The 16,048-nt window shown below is 25.2% G+C and overlaps 2 protein-coding genes across 2 annotated transcripts; both read right to left on the bottom strand.

Moving 5' to 3' along the window:
• Positions 1 to 2,365: 2,365 nt before the first annotated feature.
• LOC126899813 (trichohyalin-like) lies at positions 2,366 to 3,988 on the bottom strand. Its single transcript, XM_050675035.1, has 2 exons — positions 3,974 to 3,988; positions 2,366 to 3,842 (listed from the first exon to the last, which is right to left on the bottom strand). Exons 1-2 carry the CDS (start codon positions 3,986 to 3,988, stop codon positions 2,451 to 2,453), a joined length of 1,407 nt encoding a protein of 468 aa, XP_050530992.1. The 3' UTR covers positions 2,366 to 2,450.
• Positions 3,989 to 12,581: 8,593 nt separating this feature from the next.
• LOC126899822 (uncharacterized) lies at positions 12,582 to 13,984 on the bottom strand. The gene is made up of 4 exons (XM_050675047.1): positions 13,942 to 13,984; positions 13,469 to 13,771; positions 13,180 to 13,344; positions 12,582 to 13,061 (listed from the first exon to the last, which is right to left on the bottom strand). Exons 1-4 carry the CDS (start codon positions 13,948 to 13,950, stop codon positions 12,621 to 12,623), a joined length of 918 nt encoding a protein of 305 aa, XP_050531004.1. The 5' UTR covers positions 13,951 to 13,984; the 3' UTR covers positions 12,582 to 12,620.
• Between the last annotated feature and the right edge of the window lie 2,064 nt (positions 13,985 to 16,048).

The following is a 16,048-nucleotide window of genomic DNA, read 5'->3' on the forward strand; positions in this document are numbered from 1 at the left end:
AAGTTATATTAAAAATTCAAATGCCATTTACTATTAAATTAAAAACTCAAACATTTTATTAAATTAAAAATATGTGTTACCATTTAAAAAAACAAAGTTGATACCCTTACCAGGCATAAGGGATGAACTTAAAAAGTATTACATAGTTAATAATTCAAGAATTATGTGTAACTAAAGATANCTCCAAGGCATAAGGGATGAACTTAAAAAGTATTACATAGTTAAAAATTCAAGAATAATGTGTAACTAAAGATAATAAAAAAAATAAATGTTTAAATTATTATTATTCTGCAAGTAATTGAGTGGGTTATGATAAAAAAATCACCCTGTATACAGTAATTTTTTTATCATTAACCACTAAATTACTAATAGAAAAAAATAATTTAAAAATATTTTTTAGTTATATATTATTCTTGAATTATTAGCTATGAAACTTTTTAAGTTCATGTCATATGCCTATAAACCAACCTTATTTTTCAAATGGGAGGAATACATATTTTGAGTTTAATAAAATAATCGAGATCTTATTTTTATAGTGAATGACATTCGAAGTTTTAACATAATTTCATTCGTTTATTATGTATGAAACTTTAATGTTTCAAATTTTAGAGCTCTTTTATAATATATGGGGGGCTATAAATTCAGGTAGCTAATTGCTTTTTTGACTTCACTATTCACAGATACGCAGTGTTTATTGTCAAGTATAACTTAATCAATAAATAAGTTTCATATATTGCCAGTTAGTGTATTTATAAACTTACAACAATGTGCCTTGCTACCATATTTTAAGCATATCTGTCGATGAAGTTACAATTGAAAATAAATGTTGCATAGTGACGTCATAAAAAAACAATTAGCTACCTGTATTTGTAATCTTTCGTGTATTATACAAGTATATTAACTCGAAAATTAGAAACTATAGTTATTTTAAAACTTTAAATGTCATTTATTATAGAAATAAAACCTCAATTATTTTTTATTTATTTATTTTTTTATTAAAAACGTTTATTAAAAAATTTACAATCTATATAGCTGTATGTACAATAAGTAAATATGCGACAAGAATCAAAAGAGATAATGACATGGCGGTGAGGAGGAAGCTCACTTTAGAGCCACCTGTATATGAAAAATTTTAAATTGGGTTAGATTACATTTAGTAAGTCTTTTGACCAGTTTATAAAACTTAAAATACTTATTCCCATTTAAAAAAAACAAAGGTTGGGTTATAGGCATAAGAGATGAACTTAAAAAGTTACATAGCTAATAATTCAAGATTAATATATAACTAAAGGTAATCAAAAGAAAATATTTCTAAATTATTTTAATTCTGTTAGTAATTGGGTGGTTTATGATAACAAAATTACTCTATATATAATGCTAATAATAAAATGAATAATGTCATCGAACCGTTAAATATAATTAATTTTGTTTGGGGTTATGAAATGATAATATATATTGTACTATAGTTGAACAACTCATTGAAGACAAAATTCACTATTTTCATTTGAATATTTTAATACCACCCTCACAATATTGCAGATATGATTTCTACATACTATTCTATTTATGTATTGATAATTTTTAAAAATATAGTACAATATAACAGACTTAACAATGGTCTCTTGACTGTGTTGTAAACAAGCCTGGTAGAAAGAAACAGAAAAAAGCAGATAAGAATGTACGTTTGTATGAAAAGGACATTATATTATATTCAACAGACAGAATGGAACCACCTTTCATCAAATAACAAAATAATTGTTAATATGTGTAGAGACTCTAACAGACCTTAGTTCGGTGGCGAGTAATAATGGCTTCAGTGGTATTGCAAAAAAAAAGAAAATGAAAGAACGCAAGCGGAAAGATTCATACAACCAGAGAGAATAGAAACCACGTTACTATTGGGTTCAATAAACGTAGATTGAAAAACTGTCACTATAGTGTCATACCCTAGGGAGAGTGCAAAGAAGCCATTACACGGTTTGATGGATACATTTTGTGTCAAAAATTTAGGTTATCACTTCTGTTTCACTATTTAAAGCGAATAGAATCGATAGAGATCGTCAAGGGAAGAAGGCTCGTAAAATATTTTAAAGAACTACCGAACCGTTTCCAATTTTCATTACAACATTATGTGGATGTGGATATTACTACATGGATAAACCTTTTAAAGTCTCACACAGAAAGAATAAATAGACATGGTTACAATTAATTAATTTTATGAACAGCTATTTATCTGCATGTCAGATTAAATAGCATTGCTGTTAAATTGTAAAATAATGATTTAAAAATTATAATTAATTTAATATTGTATCTATGTAGGCCCATCATTATTTCCTTAAATGTTGTCACAATGGTAGTTTTGTGTTTATTTATTGTTAATTTTGATGTTAAAAATATATTAATTATTTTTTCTAAAATTCAATTAAAATTTAAAGATAGAACAAGTTATTTTAATTACACGGAGGAGATCGTATTAGGGAATTGCTTATTGTGTTTATCTCTTTAACTATCTCTTCCAAATTTCGTGTGTTGTCATTATTATAAGAAATATTTTCAACTTTATTGCAGTCTGTCAGAGCGTTGTCTAATACTTTACTTATATTAGCTAACTGAAGACCAATATTTTTGTCGGAACACACGTTTGTTGATTCAGGCATAAGTTTTTGACTGAATTGAATATCAGCGATTGTTCTCCTTAACTCGCTAACATTTTCTAATTCAGCTTTATGTAATTTTTTCACATTACCCAGCTCTTCTGTTAGTTGTTCGACTTTACGGGTTACGTTGTCTAAGTTTATTTGTAACTTATTTTTTTCTGCATTGGCCGTTTGCATTTCGTCTATGAATAGTCTTTTCTGTTCTTCGCAACTTTTTATGGTGTCCTCAAATTTATTTTGTAATTTTTTTATTTTGGAGTCCAGCATTTCGTTTTCACATCTTAACTTAGTTAATTGTTTATTGGTAGTGTCTATTTTATTTTTTAACGTTTCGCCTTCTGCCTCCAAACAATGTTTGTCTCTTTTGAGTTTTTCAATTTGTTCATCTGATTGACTTCTTTCTTTTTCCATCAAACTTTTTATTTCTTGCTCTCGTCTTTTTGAGTCCTGTAATTTAGAATTTAACTCTTGAATCTGACGTTTCTGTTCATGCACAAGGTGTTCATATTTATTTTTTTCTTTTTCAAAAATTTCTGCTTGTTCTTCATAGGTTTCTTTTTCTTTTTTCATTTTTGTTTCATTTATTTCCGCTTGGCTTTTCAACTGCTCGTAATTTTCTCGTTTTAGTTCTAATTTGCACTTCATAGTCCTCAATTCGGATTGTATATTTCTAAGCTGGTCGGACTGTTCTTCTACTGTTTCTTTGTGATGGCGGATTTCCTCTAATTTTCTTTCCACGCATACCTTAAGATTTTCATTTTCACTTCTAAGTTCATTGATATTTTTTTCATCTTGACATAGTCGTTTTTCCAAAATTTGTTTTTGTTCTTCTAAATATTTATTTTGATCCTCAAATGTTTTTATCTGGTGTTTCAATTTATCACATTCATTGTTACATTCTATTAGTTCACTATTAGCACTTTCTATTTTATGTTTACTTTTTTCCAAGTCTTTTTTTACATTTTGATATTTGCACCATAATTCGTGATGCCCTGTATTCAACTGCTCAAAAAATTTTTTTTGTTTTTTTACCATTTCTTCTATCCATACTGATGTATCAATTAACCGTTTATGCAATTCGTTTTTTTCTGTCTTCACTTCATCTAGAACTGATAATTGTGTTTCTAACTGTCTTATTTTATATTTTAAGTCGTTTGTAGTTTCTCCAATACCATTGTCGTTATTCTAAAACCGAAATTTCAAGATTTATAATGTACTAAAAATTAATAGTTACAAAACAATTCTCCTTAGAAAATGTTACATAAAATACATTTATAAAGGCGTAAATAATGACATATTATTGAAAAAATACTTACACAGCCTGAAAACATTATTTGTTCAGTATTATTACACTACCTAAAGTTAATTTTTAGAATGTCTATAGTTATAAGTTTTTATAACTGGTTGCTATTTTTAATTTCAATACAATAAATATAGTTATTACTACGAATGTCTTTAATGGCCAGATTTTGCAGTAATATGCCACTTGATTTTTTTTTTGTTTACCTATTAACTTTACTATAATTCTTAAAAACATATAAATGTATATTTTATGTTACCGGAAAGAATTTTGTGTTATCTGTAATCTGTAAGGAATTGGTTTCTGATCTAAAACAATTGATGTAATTTTTTTCACTGAAATTTATCTATAGAAAAAGTTAATTTTAATGTTAAAACAGCTAAAATAGTTACTCAGACTATTTAGACATTGATACTACGTCTGGTTTATTTGTTGTTAGATTCCGGCACATTGTCATTTTGTCATTTTATGTTTGCTACAGGTCCCTGATATATACCTCCTACCTAATACTTGGGTTATAAAATGTTAATGCTATATGTCACACTTACTTTTTAAATGAATTATAGTGATCAATAAAAGATCTACCGAAAGACAAACATCATGAATGAAATGATTAAAGTTAGATGGATTACAAAATTAAAATAACGTGATATCTTTTTTAATTTTTAATAGTTTTATTAAATACTTGTATATTTTAATTGCATTTAAAAAATACTATCGTTACCTTAGCGTAGTCATGTAATTTGTATAGTTATATGAGATGATATAATGATAAATTAAACTATTCGATATCGATTGTTTTTGTCTAATCATATGAAATTTATTTTAATTAATTTTTTAAAGTTTTAATTTAAAATATAATTATACTTAATATTAGACTTTAGAATAAACTAGTTCAATAGTTCAAAGTTCGTTTTAAGTGAATGAAAATTAATTAAGCTCATGTCATTTAGGACTCAATTTTTTCTTCTTCAAATTGAATCTGAGAAAGTATTAATATTACTATAATGTGTTTTTTATTATATTTTTACCCCTTATTCCAACATTTACTGGATCGATTTTGATGAAAAATCGTATCTAATCGAATACTTGAAATTGAAAATTTTCCCTTATTCTCCAAAATGAGAGAAATTCCCCCCAAAAAATACAATTTTTAAAATTAATTAAATTTTTTATGTTTTTAAGACTTTTTTTTTTACTGAATACTATCAGAACTTTTGAAAAAAAAAAGAATGAATTAAAGCAAATATTTTTTATAGCTATCTAAGGTATTTCTCTATCATTTGATATATTTTTTTTGTAGCTTGACCCTTTATCTGCCCCAGGGAGATACAAAATAGCAACTTTTGCATGAAAATTTAACATTTACAACTTAACTTTTGAAAATATTCAGGAAATACTGACACCATTATATATATATATATATATATGTATATATATATATAATATGTTTTAATTTGAAAAAAAAAATTTCATCTCTGGATTGGTCGTCGTACAATAAATAATCACTGTATTCAAAAACACTATTTTTGTGTAAAAACCACAAAATTCAGAATTTTTTATAAATTTTAGTACAAACAATTGAAAATCGTACAAGAAAGATGCGACACCAATTTTCGTAAAAGTTACATGAACTAAATTTAAATTAAACATAAAGTTACACTTATTTTTAATTTCTTGCAAATTTCAGAGATTAGTAAGTAAGAAAAGTGGCATAAAAAGTTATCATTAACTTAAATTGCTCTTTTTGTCTTGTTTAAAATTTAGTAGTTTTTACTGAATGATACAAAAATATTATATATTGTATCTAGTTGAATATATTACCATATAAAATTAATATTATTACCATAAATGGGGAAAGCTCACTGAAAATTACTATTTTTAAAATTTGTAAATTTCGATATTTTTAAATATATTTTTTACTTAAAAATACCTTAGTTTTAAAAAAATAAGTTAATCAAAATCTTTTTTTTTATATGTATATATTTTTTATATATGTATATATTATAGTCTCACCCTTTATCTGTTCATAGGAAGATTAAAACTTCAAACATACGTATTGAAAGTAGTATAAATAAACAACTATTTCAAACTAACCTACAAAAAAAAAGTAATAATAATAATAAATACGATTTAAGAGTTAGTTAAAATTATTTTTAGAAATAATTTTTAGAGTTTCTAATATTAATTCAATAAGTATAATAAAAAAATTGTAGCTATTAATGGCTTATAATAAATTACAATATCAATATCAATTTTATAATTGAAATTATACTTAAATAACGAGAGTTTGATAATCCATATTTTCTATTTTATAATATCAGTATTAAAATTGTAATTCATATTTGCTATAGAAGTAACAAAATATGCAATTATTTTATAAGTTTTTTAATTTTATCTATAAAAATTACAATATTAAAATATTGAATATTAATTGCATACTAAATTAATTACTATAATAAGTATTTAATCATGTATTATAATTATAAATTATAAAACTTTAATCAAAGTATAATAAAGGAAACAGGAATAGATGACAGGGGTCGGATTAAAAAAATTGTTTCGTCTCATGTTTAAATTAATTACAACATTATTTTATAAATAATCTTATCATTATTCATAATAATATATAATATTTATAATTTAGATACTTTATAATTTTCACGTAAACCGTTTTCGATATGAAAATTTTTTTCAATTTTTTTTTTTCAACGTTTTAAAGTTATTAAATTTTTATGTTTAACATTAAAAAAGAAGTTCCTTTAATATTTGAAAATAATTTTTTTTTATTAAGATCTATATTTCTTTATAAGTTGTTTTATGTTTAATGATATTTTACATTTATCACATATTTTTGGTTTTTTAATTAGATTTTAATAAAATATTTTTTATAAATGTTATAATCATAACGTTTTTATGCCCTGGTTGGTGTTGTTTTTAGAATAATTAACAGTTCACAACAACTCGTTGGTGTGGACAAATATATTCATGAATTAACTCAAAAAAATGTACTTAGATCACTTACTCTCGAAGGTTTACTAATAATATTTATCATAATATTTCTGGTGAAAATATAATCATGTTAAAACCCACGGCATTATATTTTTATTTTTAGTACCATTAATATGGGAGTATGATTTAATAATTTGGTAGCTTATGAGTATGATTTTTAAGAATACTAACTTATAAACCAAAAAAGTTGACCTGTGCATTATTCCTTCAAACAAAAATGTTCGCTGGTATGCCGCTAAAATTTTATGAAATTTACAAACTGATAAATAGTATAATGATTATTTTGAATTATTGTCATTTTTTTCATTAAGATTTATTTTAATATTTTATATTATTTTTTATTGTTAAAATTAGTATTATGCTCCGGTAAATCGTTTATTTAAAAAGTAATGAGTTTAGAATTTTTAACAAAAATTTATTTTTTTTCCTACTTTTAATCTAGTAAAATAAACTAAATTAAAAGTTTGTTTAAAATTAAATTGATTATATTTATACTATTATTACATATAATAGTTAGTTATAATTGGTTTTCGAATGATATTATATATTTAGTATTTATTATTTATTATTTATGTTGTACTCGTTTGTTCATCTTGGATGTCATTGTAATAATAATAATCATAAAAATCGTGTTTAATAAAATATTGTTTAAGTATTCATTACCTTGTATTATCAAACATGAGTAGGAATGTATAATAATTCGAAAATTGATTGAGTGAGATAATAAATTTGATCAAATCGCTATTCAAGACTATATTTGTTATTCAAGGGACGTGGTGAAGGTATTTTAATGTTATAAAATGATGAGTTCTGGGAAAATGTACTCAAATATACTACCCGTTCAGACGAAAAAAATACGTACCTAGCGGCTCATCAGAAGTAGGAGGTGTCCTTGTGAGTTTTCTCGAAAACAAATCGATGTTTTTATTATAGTCATATGATGCTATCTGCATTGTACGCTTATTGTATGTGCGTGTAAAAAACTACATTATCGTGTTAAATAACCACTTAGCAGCAACAGTACCCAGTAGCTAGCAAAGAAATTAGTAGTTTTTGTATCTCGTTAGAACCGGTTGCGCGTAACCGACAATAATGAAATGTCAAACGAGTTTTGAGCAACGACAACGATCTTAGAACACAACTCTGGAGATACATTATTAACATAATTGTGTTACATAAGGGAAAACTTATTAAAATGTATAATTTTTTTTAATAGTAAAAATGTTTAGTAATAAGATTTTTTAAATTTATATAAATCGAATGTATATGTTAGAAGGCGAGCACAATTTTTTTAGCCACTTCTTATCAAAATATGTCATGAAGAAAAAAAAGGCAACAGTTTTACGATTTAGAACATTTTGTCTATTATATTTAGGAATTCCATGTATCTGAATTCAAAATAGCTATATGGGAAAAATTACTATAATGTACCTTGGCCTTGATCATTTTAATAAGTCAGAGACCTGTATTATTAGTGGTAAATTACGAGTTTTTTGGTGAAGTATATTTAGTTTTGAAAAAAATAGGTACGAAAATAAAATTATGTTATTACTAATATTAATTAATAAATTAATTATTAAAAAAATATTTTATATCTAACGAAAAACAAATTGAAGTCTTATAAAATAATTTTTTTAATTTAGAATTGTAGTCTTAAAGAATGAATTATAACATAAAAGTATGACAAACTTTTTTATTTATATGTTCTCAATTTTATTTCTGTGATTTTGTATCGTCTAAAAATAGTCCAAGATTTGATACTTATTAATCATTTGTTCATAACTACAAAATTAATTTAATCATTTCAATATTGGACTCTTACTCTATATGGACTTTTACTCCTGTCTACTCTATTTCCTATAAACTTAACTCTTAAAAACTATGGTTGTGTTATACAGAATGAATAAACCTACATGATCACATCGTAACAAAATCGAACTCTAGTATCTATATGCTTTGTTACGACGTGTTACCAATTGAGTTGAGTAAGCCGCTTTTTTTTGTTTTCCTTTTTGATACATTAGTAGATATTTTTTTCTACTTCGAATACACAAGAGCATTTTAACATTATAAATGATAACGTAGATGAAACGAAATTATATTATTATAATTACTGGGTCACGTTGCTTTTTACAGTATTGTTTATTATTTAAGTAATATTTTTTTAATAATATTTAAGTACTAATTTATTAGTATAGGGGTTTAATCATTAGCTGTTATAACAGCATACGATAAGTAGATCTGTCTTCCTTGGCCTTTGTCTTCTTAAATATTATAGTAAAAGAATGTTTCGAACTGGTTTAATAAATAAAACAAATAAATCGTAAATGCTATTATTAAATTGTGGACTGTATCGTGTTTTATTATAATTTTTAATTGTAAGACGGCGAATTGTCCGCGCGCTTATGTAGATAGAACATTATTAAGATTACATTGGTCGGTGACCATTATTATTATTATCGCTTACTAGTAATATATAACAAAGAGAATTTAACACGTTCCAATAATGGTATACAGTTATTGTAACGTAATAATAATTATACAAAATATTTAGACTGTTTTGGGGGAAATAAATGCTAGTTTTTCAGTAGACCATAACACATTTACATCTTGATATCACTAAAATTTTGACCATTATTATTTTTCTAACTATTAAAGAAAAATTTTGGGGTTTCCAACCCTATTGTTCTAAGATTTTTTATATAATTTGTAAAGTTTCTTTTAACCATTAGAGATATAATTTTATCATATTGCCATAACAAATAAAGAAACCGTATTATTTATCATGAGGTACATTACTATTTTTGAAATATTTTAGCTTCTTCATTGAACTCTTCGTGTATTTTTTATATGTAATAAATTTCTTATATTTAACAGACTATAGTTATAAAAGTATATTAATATAGAATTATTTTATGATTACAATTTTCATATGCTAAATACTAATATTTGGTATATGAAAAGTTTCTGAAGTATATTGATTCATCTAGCGTATAAAAAAGGTATGTAACCCTTTTTGACGAGAATGAGTAGGGGTATCAAATAAATGTAAAAAAATAATAATTTTATTGTAAGTTTTTCTTATTCTTCTTCCTCGCCTTAATCCCAACTACTTGGTGTCGTCCACCCTTATACTAAACTTCCACTTGACACGATCTCCCATATTCTCTACGCTCACATCAGCTATCCTCATATCGCATTCAATAGCTATTTTCTCAAACTCTATTTTGGTCTTCCTCTACCTCTTCTTCATTCAACATTCATTTCTATAACTATTCTTACAGTTTCCGATTCTTCTCTCCTCATAATATGACCAAACCATCTAAGTCTATTTTCTCTCGTCTTATTTTATTGTAAGTTAATGATAATTATTTGATGAGGAATTTTATGGTATTTCAAAATTTTAATTAAAGTTTTGAAAATTTTTTAAAAGTGTAATTCATTCCATTGAGCCCTTGGCCATTATTGCATAGTTTATTATGTTTTACTACACTGAAAAAGAATACTGCAGTAACATATTTTTACATATACATTTTTATGCATCTTTTATTTAAGTATTGAATCTATACAGTGTAAGATCAATAATTAAGTAGTAAAATTAAACCTCTTATACTTCATTAATACCCATTTGTAATATTACTGTTTTTAAATAATTAAAAAATGGTCTAAGTACAAATTTTCAATTAGTTTTAAACCCAAATGAGATATATTTAACAACTTTAGTTTTAATATGTTTCATTGTAGTTTTATATATTATGAAAGTTAATTGCATTTTTAAACTATTATAAAAAATTTATTAGGTGTATTTTGTTACTGTTTTATTATGTTGAATTGATTTTGTACATGGCTTTCGTTTTAAAACTATTACCTGATCGGTTAACGAAGTGATTTCTGACATATACATTGGTTGTCACTGATGTAGATTTCTAAGAAGTGCCCTCGTAAACTTCTATCTCTCTTAAATATTTTTTATTTCATAACGAGTTTTAAGATATGATGTTAGATGCTGATACAGCAGGCGCAAGGACGTGTCATTGTGTCAGCCAGTAGCTTCTTGGGAAATGTATAACAGGCAATGTTGGAAGAGATATTCTGTCATATATTTCAACGCCTATATTGGACTACGTCATATTATAAAAATAGTGCATTTTTATACATAAGGTTACAAAAAAATATTTTATGTAATTTTTAAATAAATTTCAGCTGATAATAGACGATTAATACACTTTTTGATAATGAGAAGTATGAACTACATGTAAAAGAGTGGAGCAAGGAGAAAAAATATGATATTATCATACTGTATTCATATTTACTTATCCAAAATTTAATAGTAACATTGTATTTTTATAAAATTTAAAGAAAATATACCCATATGGCATACATAATGTATATTATTATTAATTATTAAATTTTTTTCTGTCACTTTCTCATTATTTTTATTAAATATAATTAATGGGAATCCAGATATTTTAGCCATTTTTACTAGTAAATCTATTTTAATTATTTGATTTTAAACAATTACTTATCAAAATGTGCACTATTAACCCACATGAACCACAATAGGGATTTTCGAATTTTTTAAATGAGAATTACTTATTGATCTCAGATGACCAATCATAATGAATTGATTTTAGTTAAATGGTAAAAAAAATATTATTTTGTTATTAATAGACTATTAGGTACCTAATGGATCGACTAATGATCAATGTTCAATTTTATTGTTAAAAAATAATGTTTTGTATTTTATATTTTTATCTTTCTGAATAAAAAATATAATGAGTTTTCTAGTTGGTTTGCTTTGCAAATTTTTAGTCAAAAGTATTCTTTTTACAGTACTGATATTGTAAAATTTACGAAATATTTTTTGTATTGTGTGTAAAATTGCCATTGTCATGTTACTCTTTTGTACATATTCATACAAGTGTAACGTAGTAGCTGTACATCTTAGTATCCTTTTCAAATAATTCTGTGCCACACACCAAGATCAAACCGATTCTAAACCGATAAAGATCTCGGTCGAATAATACTTTTTTGAACCATCACTTGCTCTGTAATAATATATCCCAGTTTAAAACGTTCTCTATTTATTAGGAAAAGAACATCTGATTAAACATTTTTTAAATTTTATTAAATGTTAATCACGATTTTGATAAGATAATAAATAGATATAGGTAATTTTAAATATGAACTCAGTCAAAATATAATGTTACTGAACTAAGTTTGTAAATATAATAAATAATATAATAAACATTGTAACGAATTTTTTGTAAAAATAACATTTTATACTAATATTTTCGTCGTACGTTCCAGTCAATTTTAAAAAATATATGTATATTTATAATCATGTAATGATTTCGCATGACTGTACATTTTTAATTTTTAAGGTGATTTTACTTAAATATGCGTTCTTTTATGTGTTATCTAATAATTAATTCTTGTTAAATTTTTCTACTCATTTAACTAAATTAATTTTTGTCAGTTAAAAATGTTTAAAATATATTTTATGAGAGCGTAATTTCTATTTATAAATAATTTACTATTGAATGAAATAATAAAATAAAACAAAATATTTTAGGAACAAGAAACAAAATGGTATTTGAAGTTTAGAGCATCATATTTAATCGTGTGTTATGTAACACTATTAAAAAAAATTAGGATCCTATTAGTTTAGCTCCCTTAGTGTCTAAATTTAAAGCCAAAGGTTGACTGTGGAACCAAGCTTCGTCTAATACAGTTGCTGGATCATTTACTAGTGCAGGATGAGCTGTGTTAGGAAGCGCTACATTATAGCCTGGAAACCAGGTAGGAGGCGTAGAGCCGCGTAAAACGGCAGCTGATTGTATTGGTGCTCTAGTCTCCAACTTTAAATCACGGGTTCCACCATCGTATTCGTTATGAGTACTATCTGCTATGTTTTCTTCATGTGTTCCTCCACCTATGAGTACTTGTAGATCGTCAACGTTATCAATATTAGTAGCCTCAGCCACGGTGACATTTAAACTTTGTATGATTCTTCCAATTCGTGAACCTTTTTCGTAATCTGGGTCTTTAGCATTTACAACTGCTGGAGGTGAAAGTGGCACTACAAGATCCTGTTAAAAATGTATCATATATATATATATATATATATCTTGTTAATTTTTAATTTAATTTAATAGAAGATATTATTATTATTATTATTCAAAAAATAGTTATAAATATTTTTCTTACTTCATTTGATAAGTCAGCGGTAGGACCAAGTGCCACTAGAGGTGCTTCTTCATTACCTTTTGAAAATAAGTGTTCATACATTTCAATTGGGTCCGTTTTCAAGTTATATCCATCTTCAATATTCTTCATAATAAATGCTATATATTCCGGATCTACATTATGTTCCTTTAAAACAATATTAGTGCAATGAACTTTAATACTGCCCATTGTTTCAAATTATTCATTTATAATTATTGTTAGTATATTAGAATAGTTCATGATTGAATTGGTTTATAAAAATGATGCTTACCATTTCGACTCTATTAATTTTCGAATTTGCGTCATACATATTTAAGATTTTCTTTTTTGGTCTATGCTCGTCTAGAATAGTTATACCACTTAACAGCTCTGACAATTCTACGTCTTTATTTTCGGCCTCGACTAAAGCACGCACGGTCTTAAGAGTGACTTTACATTCTTCTGCGGGACACGGACACGGGCTACAAGGGGTTTGTTGTGTCGAATATGATGACTTTTGTGGTTGTTCGCATTTTGATTGATTACTCTTGTTTGCTGATTTAGAACTACAACTACACCCTTCTAATTTTTTTCCCTGAAAAATTACCGAGAATTGTTTAGAAAATACAGTTTTATAAAAAAATATGAGTAATAAAAGAATAAATTGAAAATAGATCATTTAAATTAACGTGATATTATACCAAGTTTATTATATAATATAATAACATTAATGTGATATATCACTCCTTTATAATATATACTCACCGAGTCCATCTAATTAATTATTAAAATGATATATGTATTATATTTAATTTATATATTTTTCGGATTGACCTATTGTGAATTTATTGAAATGAAAAAAATACTGAAATCCTTGGAAATAATCAACAATTAATATATATATTTTTTAGTAGCTTAGCCAATATAAGTAATTTAAAAATAATCTTGGTTATAAATAAAATGTCATTAAAAATACTTTTAAATTAGTTCAAAATAAGATGTTTAATTTATTTTAAAGAAAGATAGCGCTAGTGTAATTGAATTCAATAACGTCAACAGTATTACACGGTTATATACAGAGTGTTCAGTAAGTAAGAAAATGGGGTTCTATTGTTCTCATTATTTGTAACAGTTGAACCGGTTTATTAACTTTTTGAACACTCTGCATATTCAGCATGACTTGAATGATTTCGACATACTAAGAAAATATTTTATATAACTACAATTATTCTGTTAAGATAATTCTTAAGATGAAAATTTTTTGAAATTACTCAATTTACTTAAAAATAAAAAAATATACTTATTTTAGATATTTTATAGTAATTACAACTTGATTATCGATAAACTAACGAATAATCCATTTCAATAAATCCGGGTTAACATTTTTCAAAATGTAATTAAATAATTTTTACAATATTATTTTTGTTACCTATTTGTTATGGGGTCATTATTAATGTCTTATTGGCATTTTGTTTTATATTAAAAAAACTCCGAAATTGGTAGATCGTCAACTGTACCTTGGAAGTAAAATAATAGTTAAGTGCCAAAATACATTTTTCTTTTTTTTTTATAAACAACAAAAATTATTTCACTGAGGCATATATATTTGTTAATGCATAATTGACAATCCTGAATCCTAGAAAACTCGTGCAATATGTCCATGCTTTAAATTATTATTTTATTTGTTTAATTATATAAAAATAGATATACTAACTTAATTTTAGTACTGAATTACTTGGTTTCAGTGTCTTTTAAAACCCAGAGTTATACAGATTGAGGATATATATTTACTAAGCTTAATAATGCTATTGATTTGTATTTTTCTCTAGTTGTCATTTTAAGATTGTTGCATTTATAGACTCATTGAAGTGATTTTTTTATTGATCATATTATCAATAGTTTTATATTTTTCTAAAAGTAAATTGTGTTGTAGTCAATTTTATGTATTTCTATTATTATATTCTATTTTATGTAAAATAGATAAGTATTTTTTATGGTATTTATCCTTTTAACCTTACTAGAATTAGCGAAGAAAATCTAAAATGTGTACACTATTAGCTTTCACAACCATTTTAGATGAATCGAGTTAAACTTATTTACGTATTTTAATATCGCAATTATTCTCACCTGTGTTCGGTCATGAAAAAACCCCACAGTTCTAAACTATTTATCGAGTAAAATAAAATACTTATAATGAAATAAATAGATATAATAGATGTAATATTTTTTTCTTGCGTATGGAATAATTTAACTTAAAAATGTTAAGATGTCTATTATCGATTATTATTGGTGTTGCAATTTTTTCTCATTTATAATATTTTTTACTTAATTTTCATGTATGTGGGTAAATCAAAATTATCTAGGGGAAAGAATTCTAGATCTAAAATTTTAAAGGACACGATTTCAACTGTTAAAAATAAATAAAAAAAAGCTCATTTCCCAAAAATAAATATTAATATTAGATTCATTTAAATTTTAACTCCCGAGACTTCAATAAGTATACATCTAGGCCTGACTAAAAATCTATTAAGTGTTCAATATAAACATAATTACTAATAAAATTAACCACACACAGTACTATTTATGAATAAAACTATGTCATTGTCTTAATAACACCACTACTAATGATTAGTTATGATGTCTTATATTTTTTTTAATGGCATCTTTTTGGTGACTGTTGGTGTGAAAGAAATACACCTGTTTTTTTAAATGCCAACGGTATTAGTTTCGCGTTAATAATTTATACGATGTCCCATCTCCTGTAAAGGAGTGTGCACAACACAAGTTGGTATATTCAATGAATAACTCAGTGTAGCGTACTGTACGCTTATTACGGCGCTGGGTGACCGGCGTTCCGCAACTAATCGATACT

Source organism: Daktulosphaira vitifoliae, unplaced genomic scaffold (genome assembly GCF_025091365.1).
Source record: "Daktulosphaira vitifoliae isolate Bord-2020 unplaced genomic scaffold, ASM2509136v1 Scaffold_2, whole genome shotgun sequence".
In the NCBI taxonomy this organism is placed as follows: Eukaryota; Metazoa; Arthropoda; class Insecta; order Hemiptera; family Phylloxeridae; genus Daktulosphaira; species Daktulosphaira vitifoliae.